Source organism: Cyprinus carpio, chromosome B9 (assembly GCF_018340385.1).
Source record: "Cyprinus carpio isolate SPL01 chromosome B9, ASM1834038v1, whole genome shotgun sequence".
Classification (NCBI taxonomy): domain Eukaryota; kingdom Metazoa; phylum Chordata; class Actinopteri; order Cypriniformes; family Cyprinidae; genus Cyprinus; species Cyprinus carpio.
In genome coordinates this window covers 25953450-25966775 of record NC_056605.1, presented here as the reverse complement: position 1 = coordinate 25966775, position 13326 = coordinate 25953450, and the positions used below count along the sequence as shown (strand labels likewise).

Sequence of the window (13326 nt, the reverse complement as noted above, 5' to 3'; positions counted from 1 at the left end):
TTCATCTTTAAATGTTCCATATCAAGTCAAATAACATCTTATTCCACATTTGTCTTAATTATTTTTAAAGAGCCAAGTGTTGAAAAGAAACCAGTTCCTGAAGTACCAAAGCCAACTGTGACTCCAGTAGAACAGAAAATAATATCTCCTCCAAAAGGTATATAAAGTAAAAAAAAAAAAAAGAAATTTGCTGGTCTATATTCTTTGTAATGATGTGTGATTGTTTGTTCTTATTTGTGTTCTTCTTTAAATGTTTCTTGTCCAGTCAAATAACATCTTATTCCACATTTGCCTTGACTATTTTTGGTTGTGATTATGGTATTGTTTTATTTAAAGAGCCAACTGTTGAAAAGACACCATCTCCTGTGGCACCAGAGCCAACAGCAACTCCAGTTGAACAGAAAGTCAGTCCTCCCACAGGTAGAGTGTCTGTTTTCATGTCTTCTGTATAAGTTGTTATTGTTGTTGATGTTCCCTTTTGGGTTCTTAATGTGTCTTTAAGGTCTTTTGAATTCTACTTTTTAAAGAATCTTTTGAATCTTGTCATGTAATTACATTTTTGTCTTAAATTACTTACTAACCAGTTTGACATTGTTTTTATGTTTCTTAACCAATATTGTGGATGAGAGGTGTCTACTTTTGTATTATTCACCTTAGGATGTATGCACATTGTATGCACATTCATAATGAGAAAATGATTTAAGCAAACATTCACCTATTTTCTTAGCTTAAAGTCGCTTCTTTCTTCAATGGACCCCAAAGGAAATGTTTCATAGAATGTCTTTTATACAATTAAAGTGGACACAGACCAGGGACTGTCAAGTTCCAAAAAATAAAGGCAAAAATTGCATCATAGAAGTAGTCTATATTTAAGTTAATTACTGTAAATTTAACAGCCATGGTCACCATTCACTTTCATTGAATATTGAATGCTATAAATATTTCCTTTTGTATTCCATAGAAGACATAATGTCATGTAACACATTTTGAAAGATAAAAGGAGAGTAAATGATGACAGAATTCAGTTTTTTAAAGTGAATTCTATCTAACTTATATGTACTGGTACCTGTTTAATCTGAAATGATCTCTGAAACAGATGCAGAAAAGGGCCCCGTTACAGCTCCTGGACCTGCTGGCAAAGGTATGTTGATCTGCGAGTTACATGCCACAAATGAAGCTTTAAATGTTTGATTATTAAAAATATTCAAATCAGTTACTCAGGCAACACATTTCACATGTCTGCTTGTTGTTCTGTTTGTTTTGTCTAATTTTTGTTAGCTTATTGGTTTTGTTTTATTGTTCTTTTTCTTTATTATTATTACAGTTCTGTTCACTACTATCAGGGTTGAGGTTTATTTCATTTTAATTCCAACACAGATGACTTAGCTTCAACCCTGCTGTGTGATATGTGTACAGGTGTCTTATGTCATGCTGATTGTATTGTCCATGTTATGTGATATTGTGAACTTTATCGCCTCAGAACCAACTAGCACCACACAAGCACTTCTTAAACAAAAGAGTAAAATTCACATCAAGGAAGAGGAAAAACTGGACATGCCAACCGTAAAGAAAGTAACCAGAAGATCAAAAGAACATCAGGAAGATCATGAAGTTATATCACTTAAGAAAGTTGGAAAGATTCTGTGTGATGAACCACCAACAGAAGAGGGACCACCTCCCCGGAAAGTTGAGAAAACTGAAATAGGTGGAGAGGAGATGGTGTATTCAAAGGCTGTAACTGAAATCAAACTCACCAGCAGCTATGAAGTCACAGAAGATACTTGGTCATATGAAACTGCTACAAAAACTGAGAAAATATCTGAAGGGGAGGAAAAGAAGACAGAACAATACAAGGATGTGAAGTCTCCCTCACAAGGGAAAGGGATTGTCCCTGAAATTGGTGGAAGAGAAGTAGAAAATAAGGGTAAAGAAGGAAGTAAAATTCCAATGGAAGATGAACCCAAGATACCACTGAAAAAGGCAATATCAACTGAGAAAGAACAGGAAACTGTCCAATTAAAACCTGTCGAGAAATTAGATAAGGTTGTTGTAGGTCCTCAGAAAGATAGCAACATAGACAGGAGCAAAGATAGTATTGGTGTCCAAAAACATGAAAGGCTTATAAAGGATGAGTCTGTTTCAAAGAAGGAAATAGATGCGACACCTACAGATAAAAAAACTACAGAACCCATAATTCCAAAACCTTTTGTGGCTAAAGATGAAATCTCCAAAGAACCTGAGAAATTTCCAAAGAAATCTAAGAGAATTCTACCACATGATGAGAAGCCAGAAACTGTTACTCTGAAACCATTTTCCAAAGAATCTCATGCTGATGTAGCCACTGACATGGTTCCTCAAGAGCAAACTGAGAAAAAGCCTGTAGACATTAAGCATCCAGAGAGACCGGAAACAGCACATATCCTGAAGGACCATCACATCCAGGTAAAAGAACCAGGAAAAAGCGAAAAAACATATGAAGAGGCTGAAAAGATCAAAAAAATAGAGTCACCCCATGAGTATCAGCCCATGAAGAGTACTACTACTCCAGAAAAGACACAGGAAAGTTTCAAAGAAGAGGGGAAGGGAATAACTAAAAAACATATTATTCCAACGGATGAAATGAGAAAAGAAGAGGTATTGTTGAAACCTATAGAAGGAAAAATAATTGCAGAGAAAACTCCTTCACCAAAGGTAGATAAACCTAGTCTTCAAATCACTCCACTGGCTAAAAAGAGTCCAAAAGAGGAAGATAAACCAGCAATGGCAAAAAAAATTGGTCTTTCACCAAAGGAAATGGAGAGAGAAGAGGAAATATCATTGAAGCCTATAGAACCTGCAGAGCTAAAAAAGACTCCTTCACCGAAAGTGGGCATGCAAAAACCTAAACCCACTGAATCCATTCCAATGGAAAGAAAGTCTAGTGCAAAATCACCCAAGAAGATTTCACCAAAAGATTCACTTGAGTCTGTAATTCTGAAGAAGGTCTCAAAGACAGTCTCCCCCAAAGAAGAAAAGACTTCTCAGGAACCTCCCTTAAAAATGACTGAAGACAAACTGCCAATGGTAAAGGAGTTGTCTCCTAGTGTTTTGCATCTACAAAAGATTCCTACACAGCAAGAGGAGGTAGTATATGAGCAAGAGCAGGAGGTGGTGGATGGTGAAGAAGAAGAAACTTGGGGATGGGAACTTGCTCCTAGGGACAGTTATGGATCCGAAACCTTTGATGACACCTTGGAGGATGGAGCTGTTGAAACCCCAGGAATGGGTGACAAGAAAGGTGAGCACCAAAAGCTCACCACTGGTATCTTGTGGCTCCCTACAAACGTTCCAAATAATATCAACTCAACTCATCATCCGTTATTACCCCTTAACAACTGTCTTCATTTTTAAGTGTTTAGCTGTCTTTGATGTTGTGTGTCCTTCCTTTGATTTATTAATTCTTCATTTTTTGGTTCATCCAACCCTCTTCATAAAATGTTGTGTGTCAGTGAAGTCCTGTTCTGTCATGTAACTGTTTGTCAATCTTATTTTCATTCCTTCGTCTTTATTCATCATTTTCGTTGTGGGTGTCACTTGTCGTTGGCTGTTTTTCAAACTTGTTTTATTGTCCTTGTCATTAAAATGCTCACATATATTATATCATTTGTATATAATTTATTAACCAATCATTTCAGATCCTTTGCAGTTTTACCATTTCAAGCCTTTTTTAATAGTATAACAATATTTCAAACAGATGGAAAACCAAAGGAGGAGCCAGCTCCAGGCAGAGGCAGAGGACTAAGACGTACGTTCGTAATATACATTACTGTGTAATGTGTAATTTGCATGTCTAATGTTACTGTGCATATGTTAATTTTAAAGTTACAAAAGAATAATTTAAAATGGTGAAACTTTTGTGTGATCAGAAATTTAAAAATTTTTCTTTTTTTAATTGTAGCAAGACAAACTCCATCTCCTGGCGATGCTGGAAGGGGTAGAGGACTGAAACCTGGTGGTGGAGGTGACAAGCCTCCAGGAGAATCACCATTTGCTTTCCAGCTCAAAGCTGTCCCCTTGAAGTTTGTGAAGGAGCTCCAAGACATTGTGTTACAGGAGGCTGAGTCCATTGGCTCCTCTGCTGTATTTGAGTGCCAGATCTCTCCATCTACTGCTATCACCACCTGGATGAAAGATGGAAGCAATCTAAGGGAGGATCCAAAGCACAAATTCACATCTGATGGCAAAGACCGCAAACTGCAAATCATTGATGTACAGCTTTCCGACACTGGGGAGTACACATGTGTTGCAAAGCTTGGCAACAAGGAGAAGACCTCAACAGCTAAACTTGTTGTGGAAGGTATTCATGACTGCTATTCTCAAAGCATCCTTTCTATTCATATAAAAAATTAATATGGCGTCGCCTCTAAAGGCCATTAATGTTAATATGTTGGTACTAATAATTTATGATTGTTACAAGTGGCATTTCTTCTATCGTTTCATATAGAATTACCTGTGAAATTCACAAAGAATCTGGAAGAAGAGACCTCTGTGTTCAAGGGCCAGCCAATGTATTTGACCTGTGAGTTGAGCAAGGACAGAGATGTGGTCTGGAAGAAGAACGGACAAGAGATAAAGGAAATTCCTGGCAAAATTCAAATCAATGTTATTGGGCTACAGCATGCCATCACAATCCAGGATGCGAATGATGACGATGCTGGTGTTTACACATGCGAGTGTGAAAACATAAAAACTCAAACTAACGTCAAGGTTATTGGTATGTATTTGATCTTTTTATCCTTCACAGCTTCCTAAATAGCTTGATAGATGTTTCTATGTCTTCTTTGGTGAATTTAGAGCCGGTGTGTGAATTTACCTATGTATGCATTCAACAGAAATTGTTAGAGACTGGTTAGTGAAACCTTTGCGAGACCAGCATGTGAAACCTAAGGCCACTGCTACATTCAAAGGGGAGCTCTTCAAGGACACCCCTAACTGGAAGTGGTACAAGGGTAATGATGAAATCCCTAATGAGCCTACAGATAAGACTGAGGTGAAGAAGGAGGGTAAAGATATAACTCTTACCATTAAAAATGCCCAGCCTGATGATGTCGCTGAGTACGCTGTGGAGGTTGAAGGCCGCAGATATGCAGCAAAACTATCACTTGGAGGTAAAACAGCATCGCCACCGTCCTGAGGACTGTTGATTTCTGCTCATATGACCATATGAAAATGTTGTGTATAAACCTTTTAATCTCTATTCAGAGCGTGAAGCTGAGATCTTGAAGCCTCTTGCTAGTGTAGAGGTGGTTGAGAAAACGGAGGCCAACTTTGATACTGAAATTTCAGAGGATGATGTGCCTGGAGAATGGAAACTTAAAGGACAGGTTCTGACAAGATCACCGGTAAGACCCTATTCAAACCCCTTAGGTGTCCTAAAACATTAATCATTCCCAGTGTCAGGGGAAGCTTCTTTGAAACTGAGGCTTCCCAAGCTACAAACTAGTTATAATTCAAGTTGTTAAATAACCACTCTACCCATTTAGAGATGTATATAATTATGTGATATAATTAAAAACATTCTTTATTGCCACACACACACACACACACACACACACACACGCACACACACACACACACACACACACACACACAACACAACACAAAGTGGATTAGAATGACATAAGTATTTACACCAAAAACATTTAGAAGTACAATTTTCTACTGAACAGTATTGATATCAGTCTGAAATTTATTTATAGCACATCGTTCAAAAATTAAGTTGATTCATAATTTTCTTCAATTTTAGACATGTGACATCAGATCTGAGGGAACAAAACGATTCCTTACTATCAAAAATGTTCAGCTTGATCAAGCTGGTGAAGTTACATACCAAGCTCTGAATGCTGTGACAAGTGCTATGCTCCAAGTAAAAGGTAAGAGAAGAATGAATGTCTTTTTAAAAGCATAAGAAAATGTAAATTCAAATCTACAAATGCAGATGAGTGACAATATGGACAATGTTCATTCATGCCTACCAGAGTTGGAAATGGAGTTCACAGTCCCTTTGAAGGACGTTACTGTGCATGAAAAGAAACAGGCAAAGTTTGAGTGCTCCATCAATAAGGATGTGCCTAAAGTGATTTGGTTTAAGGGTTCTGATATTATTACACAAGGAAATAAGTATGAAATCATTGATGACGGAAAGAAACACATACTTATTATAAATAACTGTGGCTTTGAGGATGAGGGGGAATACAGTATTGAGGTCTTGGGCAAATCATCAAAAGCAAAACTGATGGTAGAGGGTAAGTCAGTTATCATCTTGGTTAGTGAAGTGTTGGTCAAAATACTTTCTGACAAAATTTAACAAGGGTGTTTATTAATGAATAATCTAACAAATAGCAAATAGAAAACAACCAAGTTGCTAATAAATTCACATTTTCTAATAAATTTACTAATAAATTCACTGGTTTTTAAGTTTGTAGTATATTCATTTATTGCGCCCATAGTCATTTGTTCTGCACTGAACAAATGTCGTAGGTATGAGGCTGAACTTCACCTCAACATTAAAGGACCTAACTGTGAAGGAAGGTAAAACAGCTTTATTTGAGCTTGAACTCTCTCATGAGAATGTCGCCGTGACATGGTTCAAAAATGAAATAAAAGTGCACCCAAGCAGAACCGTGTTTACCAGCGTTGTGGGAAGGAAACACACACTAGAAATTAAGGAAGTATCACTAGATGATACTTGCCTAATAAAAGCAGAGGCTAAAGGAATATCCACAATGGCTAAACTGCTCGTAATAGGTAATTTTACCTTTATTTCACTGTTACATTTGTTTGATCATCTGTACCTATTCTTGTTTCCCTCCTCATTGTCTCATTTTTGCATTACAACAAAATCTTTTTATGTAGATTACTACTCATATTTTTGTTTCTGAATATTAACACAGCAACCTGTTTTTACAGAGGGCGATGCATATTTCACCACCAAGTTACAAGATTACACTGCAGTTGAAAAAGATGAAGTCACATTTGACTGCGAGCTCAGTAGAGATGTTCCTGTGAAATGGTTCAAGAATGAAATTGAAATTAAAGCCTCCAAGATGGTGACCATAAAAGTTGAAGGCAAACGAAGAATCCTCAATCTTAAAAAAGTTGAGAACAAAGACAAAGGATTATATGTTTGCGACTGTGGAACAGACAAGACTTCAGCCAACTTGAACATTGAAGGTCAGTAATTAAGGTTGTATTCCTAAAATGTAATAATATTGCAATCTTACGTGTGGGTTTTGCTTGTTAATTTTGTTCTTAATAAAATATTTTTAATTCCAGCTCGTGACATCAAAGTGGTGCGACCCTTGTATGGCGTTGAGCTCTTTGATGGTGAGACGGCTCGTTTTGAGGTGGAAATCTCTGAAGATGATGTCCATGGCCAATGGAAACTGAAGGGCGAAGTCTTGTCCTCTTCACCTGTGAGCACAGCTGCATCAATAAATTCAGTGAACATCTTGCATAAACATGTAGCAAGATAATTACTATTTTTTCTTATGTGTTTTTTGCTAACAGGATGTTGAGATTATTGAGGATGGTGCAAAACACACATTAACACTCTACAACTGCAAAGTTTCCCAATCTGGAGAAGTGGTCTTCCAGGGAGCAAATGCTAAGTGTTCTGCAAATCTTAAAGTGAAAGGTAGTCAAAAAAATGTATATATATATACATATATATATATATATATATATATATATATATATATATATATATATATATATATATATATATATAACTATTAATGAAAAGGTACTTCAAGGTAATTCTTCCTGTCTAATCGAATCTTTCTGTTCACCTTTGTCATAGATTTGCCCATTTCTTTTGTCATGCCTTTGAACGATGTACAAGTCTATGAGAAAGATGATGCAAGATTTGAAATTGAACTGTCAAGAGAGGCTAAGGTTGTCCGTTGGCTAAAGGGATCTCAGGAGTTGAAGGCTGACGAAAAGTTCGAAATCGTCGCAGAAAAGAAAAGACACATTTTAGTGGTCAAATCTGCTGCCTATGAGGATGAGGCTAAGTACATCTTTGAGGCTGAGGACAAGAGGACATCAGCCAAACTAGTTATTCAGGGTAATGAAAATTTTTTTGATTGCACAGTAATCACATCTCCTTCAGATGTTTTTCTGATCAATTTTTTTCTGATCTGCATTTATCGTTCTATTCAGGTATCCGTCTTGAGTTTGTCAGACCCATTAAAGATGTCACCGTTAAAGAGCGTGAGACTGCAGAATTCAGGATTGAACTCTCTCATGAGAAGATTCAAGTCACCTGGTACAAGAATGATGTGCGTTTGCATCCAAGCAAAGTGGTGCACATGTCCGAGGATGGCAAGATCCATACTCTGTCTTTCAAAGAGGTGTCTATTGATGACACTTCTCTAATTAAAGTTGAGGCCCTCGGTAAAAGCTCTGAAGCAATGCTCACTGTGCTTGGTAAGTGTTTAAAATGTTTTCTAATACATTTTATAATGACTTTAGTATTATTTACTACTGTTCTTGACAGTACATTGGTGCTGCTTTCATGTCTATTGTATCGCTCTGCAGTCTATCTTTTTTATATCAATACAAGTTACAATAGCTAACTGGCACCATCTAGTAGCTTTATTTGTTCCAAAACTTGTACTTACAAACTTCTATGAAAATTGCAATCTGAGGAGTTTCAGAATTAATTTTATGGTGAGCATAAATAATTTGATAGATGACTAAAATCTCAAGAGTAAGAAAATGATTACCATTCACTCAGAAGAACAAGGAACAAGAAATATGAGGTGGATGACAGAGCTCTTAAAATAGAGGAAGCTAAAAATGTTGGCTAACTAGTCCATAGAGAAAATAACTTTGTGTCAAGGTCTTTGTCACCTTATGTGGGTTCAGTTTTTAGTGCATTACATACAGGGCCTTTTTGTGGTAAATCATGTTAAAAAACTTCATGTTTTCCTATATATCAACAGAGGGAGAAGCTTACTTCACCACCAAGTTACAGGACTACACTGCAGTTGAGAAGGATGAAGTTGTCCTGAAGTGCGAAGTGAGCAAATCATCTGCTCAGGTGAAATGGTTGAAAGATGGCATAGAAATCACTCCCTCTAAGAACGTCCTCATCAAGGCTGATGGAAAGAAACGTATCCTGACAGTGAAGAAGGCAGAGAAGGCCAACATTGGTGAATATGTATGCGACTGTGGCTCTGACAAAACAGCTGCTAAGCTCAACATTGAAGGTATGTATTTTTCATTAATCCATATATAGATTAATAGATTAAAATGTATATAATTTATTATGAACTCCTATAACTTTGCCTCTCCTCTCCTGTTCTTTGCAGAACGTGATATTAAAATGGTCCGTCCATTGTACAGTGTGGAGGTCACAGAGACAGAGACTGCTCGCTTTGAGACAGAAATCTCTGAGGAGGATGTTCATGGTAAATGGAAACTCAAAGGAGATGCCCTGCACCAGTCTGCCGTAAGAGATTCCTGAAATTCATGTTTTTATACACACACATACACACACTCTCTCTCACACACACACACACACACACACACACACACACACACACACACACACACACACTCTCATTATATATATATATATATATATATATATATATATATATATATATATATATATATATATTTTAATATTGTTTTTATATTATGTCAGTATTTTCAGCCCCTAATAAATGTGTTTGTTTCACTCAGGACTGTGAAATTAAGGAGGAAGGCACCAAGCACATGCTTATCCTTTACAATGTTCGCATGGATATGGCTGGTGGTGTGGACTTTAGTGCTGCTAACGCTAAATCAAGTGCTCAGCTCAGAGTTAAAGGTGAGAATCCTCATAAGTGAATAAAAAACAAGCATTAATAGCCATAATTATTTTTCAGAACAAAAATAACCTACTTGTGCAACTTTTTTTTTTTTTTTTTTTTTTTTTACATTGGTTGACAAACTAACCTGCATTCTTGTTTCACTGAAAAAAAGGAAAAAAAAAACCTTGGGTGACTAACAGATAACTTGGGATTAGTCAACAGCCAATCAGGGCTCAAGACTATTTTAGAAGCCCTATACCTTATCAGGAGAGGGTGGGGGTTATTGGCAGAACTGAAATGTGCCTCCTAGTTTATCTGACCACAGGCAGTGCATGGAATCTAAATATGCTAATGATATAGGATCCCGTGTCAATCTGAATAGTCCTTTAGACTGCAAATTGTGACCTAGTGATAGAGAACAATGACAAATTGTAGTAGTAGGATAGTCTCTTGTTATTATTAAGGATGTCCATTTCCTCTTCTAAAGCACGCACAATTGGCCTCCTGCGACCTCTTCGGGATGTCACTGTCACTGCTGGAGAGACTGCTACCTTTGACTGTGAGCTCTCATATGAAGATATTCCAGTTGAATGGTTCGTTGGCCCAACAAAGATGGAGCCAAGTGACAGGGTGAGATTCTTTGCTTTATATTTTGTTAGATTCAGTTGTTCATTTGTGCATCATTATTTAAGTTTTGTTCCTGTCTGGATTTTCATTGATTTCATTGTGATTTGCTATGATGCTATACTTTTCCAACATACTATAGGTTAACTATACAGTACACACACATAGTATGTATATTTTGTTGTCTTAGGGTGACAGTTGCAAGTGAAAAGTCTTAACATAAATATTTTCTGCATATAAGGATTTCCTGCAGTACTTGCTCAAAGTTTCGAGATAACACTGTGGCATTCTGCCCTGCAGGCGCCCTTCTGGTTATTTTTAACTGCTTCAAGAGTGTTGCTGAAGTGGTGGTATAGTGAACTTCAGAATCATTTAGACATTTCATAAAATATATATCTCTTTAATTGTAATGTTTGATTCAAAGAAAATATGCTTCTTATGTAATTATTTATCATAGTATATATATATATATATATATATATATATACACATACTATATATTATATATATATACACACATACTATATATTATATATATATATATATATATATATATATATATATATATATATATATATATATATATATATATATACATATATATATATATAATAACAATGCATATGATGTTTTTACATAGCTTTAATTAAACAGCTATTTTTTTTAATTAAATAACTAAGAAAGGAAATGTCTCTGAGACCATACATGCCACAGTTTTAATTCTGGATGTCCTGTACAGAGCACATTCAGGGCTTTTTAGAGATAATAAATGTTTGGATGTTTCACCATGACCACTCCCTCTCCTTGGTCTTCAAAAATGTCTGATATTAATTTAGTGACACTCTTATGGAAATATGATCATATTTTGTAATTATCATTTAAATGTGACTAATTTTTAAACTGTGTGTCATAAATCAACATCTCAGGAAAAGGTTATGGGGTTTCAAATCAAAATCAGACCTTCTGTTATGAAACAGGACATTGATTTGATACGGGGATGTTGATAAATGTCCTCATATGAGGACTCCAGGACTAAAAGCATGTTTATTGCATGAAGAAAAGGGTATATCAAATAATTCTGTAATAACATAGTTGAGAAATGCATTGGTGATTAAAACAAAGAAAAAAAAATGTTTTTGCCTATGCATGTTCATTCATGTCCTTTTTTTTTTTTTTAATTGAGTCCCGATGTCCTCTACCAAAGATGTAGGATAACTTATGAATGAAATATATATATATATATATATATATATATATATATATATATATATATATATATATATATATATATATATATATATATATATATATAAAATTAAATTTTTTTAATTTTAATTTTAATATATATATACACAGTACAGACCAAAAGTTTGAAAACATTACTATTTTTAATGTTTTTGAAAGAAGTTTCTTCTGCTCATCAAGCCTGCATTTATTTGATCAAAAATACAGAAAAATCAGTAGTATTGTGATATATTATTACAATTTAAAATAATTGTTTTTAAATTTATTATACTTTAAATTATCATTTATTTCTGTGATGCAAAGCTGAATTTTTAGGATCATTATCACATGATCCTTTAGAAATCATTCTAATATGATGATTCATTATCAAAGTTGGAAACAGTTCTGCTGCTTAATATTTTTTCAGAACATGTGATAAATGTGAATAAAAAGTAAAAAAAAAAAAAAAAAAGAAGCTATGTTTTTAAAATATTAATATTTTGTAATAACAATATACACTGCTGGTCAGTATTTTTTTTTTTCTTTCTTTTTTTAAATAAAATCAATACTTTTATTCAGCAAGGATGTGTTAAATTGATAAAAAGTGATAGTAAAGAAAATATATTATTAGAATATATATTATTAGAATTTTTTTTTTTTTTTTGAATAAATGCAGTTCTTTTTAACCTTTTATTCATCAAATATATTAGACAGCAGAACTGTTTCCAACACTCATAAAAAATCAGAATATTAGAATGATTTCTAAATGATCATGTGATAGACTGGATGTTACATGTGACACTGAAGGCTGGAGTAATGATACTGAAAATTCAGCTTTGCATCACAGGAATAAATTAATTTTTTTAAGTATATTCAAATAGAAAACTATTATTTTAAGTTGTAATAATATTTCACAATATTACTGTTTTTTCTGTATTTTTGATCAAATAAATGCAGGCTTGATGAGCAGAAGAAACTTCTTTCAAAAACATTAAAAATAGTAATGTTTCCAAACTTTTGGTCTGTACTGTGTATATATATATATAAAATTTATGCAGGCTTGTTTTGTTTTTGTGTTTTATTTAATGTAATGACATGAAAAATAATTTTTTTTTCCTAAAATGTTTTGCCGGGTCTTAAGAGTTTAAACGGCATTTACTTATTTTTTCCTTTTGCTTTCAGCGTTTATATAGTAAAAAATAAAGCATTTGATGAAACCACTAAAAGACTATCCTACACTGTTTTATGCAGGTGGTCACCAGAGCAGAAGGAAGACTGCATTCTCTGACTGTAAGAGATGTCAAGATGACAGAGGCTGGGGAAGTGAAACTTACTGCAAAGGACTTTGTGACCCAGGCCAAACTTACTGTGAACGGTATGTGTTTTTTGTTGTTGTTGTTTATATATATATATATAAACACCCCATTGTTATTGTAGTATCATTGACATTATATTTTTATTAATATTTTGAATGTTTTTATTTACATTTTTTTCATTTTTAGTTTTAGTAATTTTGTTGTGTATTCCCATAGCTAGTTTTTAATTTGTCTCTAAAGTTTTTATTAATTATTATTGTAGTTTTAAATTTTTGATTATTTTTTTATATTTAATCTTATATTATTTAACATTTATTTTT

At 34.4% G+C, this 13326-nt stretch overlaps 1 protein-coding gene across 1 annotated transcript in view; it reads left to right on the top strand.

Annotated features, from left to right (window-relative positions):
• The window catches only part of LOC109090096 (titin-like), a 139445-nt gene that overhangs the window by 43325 nt on the left and 82794 nt on the right, over positions 1-13326 (top strand). Inside the window, exons 61-81 of the mRNA XM_042730523.1 lie at positions 71-157; positions 337-420; positions 1097-1141; positions 3734-3784; positions 3938-4336; positions 4484-4753; positions 4872-5147; positions 5242-5381; positions 5786-5912; positions 6018-6284; positions 6520-6786; positions 6949-7212; positions 7315-7454; positions 7549-7675; positions 7841-8107; positions 8203-8469; positions 8988-9254; positions 9357-9496; positions 9733-9859; positions 10330-10472; positions 12942-13065. Coding sequence (XP_042586457.1) covers positions 71-157; positions 337-420; positions 1097-1141; positions 3734-3784; positions 3938-4336; positions 4484-4753; positions 4872-5147; positions 5242-5381; positions 5786-5912; positions 6018-6284; positions 6520-6786; positions 6949-7212; positions 7315-7454; positions 7549-7675; positions 7841-8107; positions 8203-8469; positions 8988-9254; positions 9357-9496; positions 9733-9859; positions 10330-10472; positions 12942-13065 — 3879 coding nt within the window. The remainder of the gene's footprint in view (positions 1-70; positions 158-336; positions 421-1096; positions 1142-3733; positions 3785-3937; positions 4337-4483; positions 4754-4871; positions 5148-5241; positions 5382-5785; positions 5913-6017; positions 6285-6519; positions 6787-6948; positions 7213-7314; positions 7455-7548; positions 7676-7840; positions 8108-8202; positions 8470-8987; positions 9255-9356; positions 9497-9732; positions 9860-10329; positions 10473-12941; positions 13066-13326) is intronic.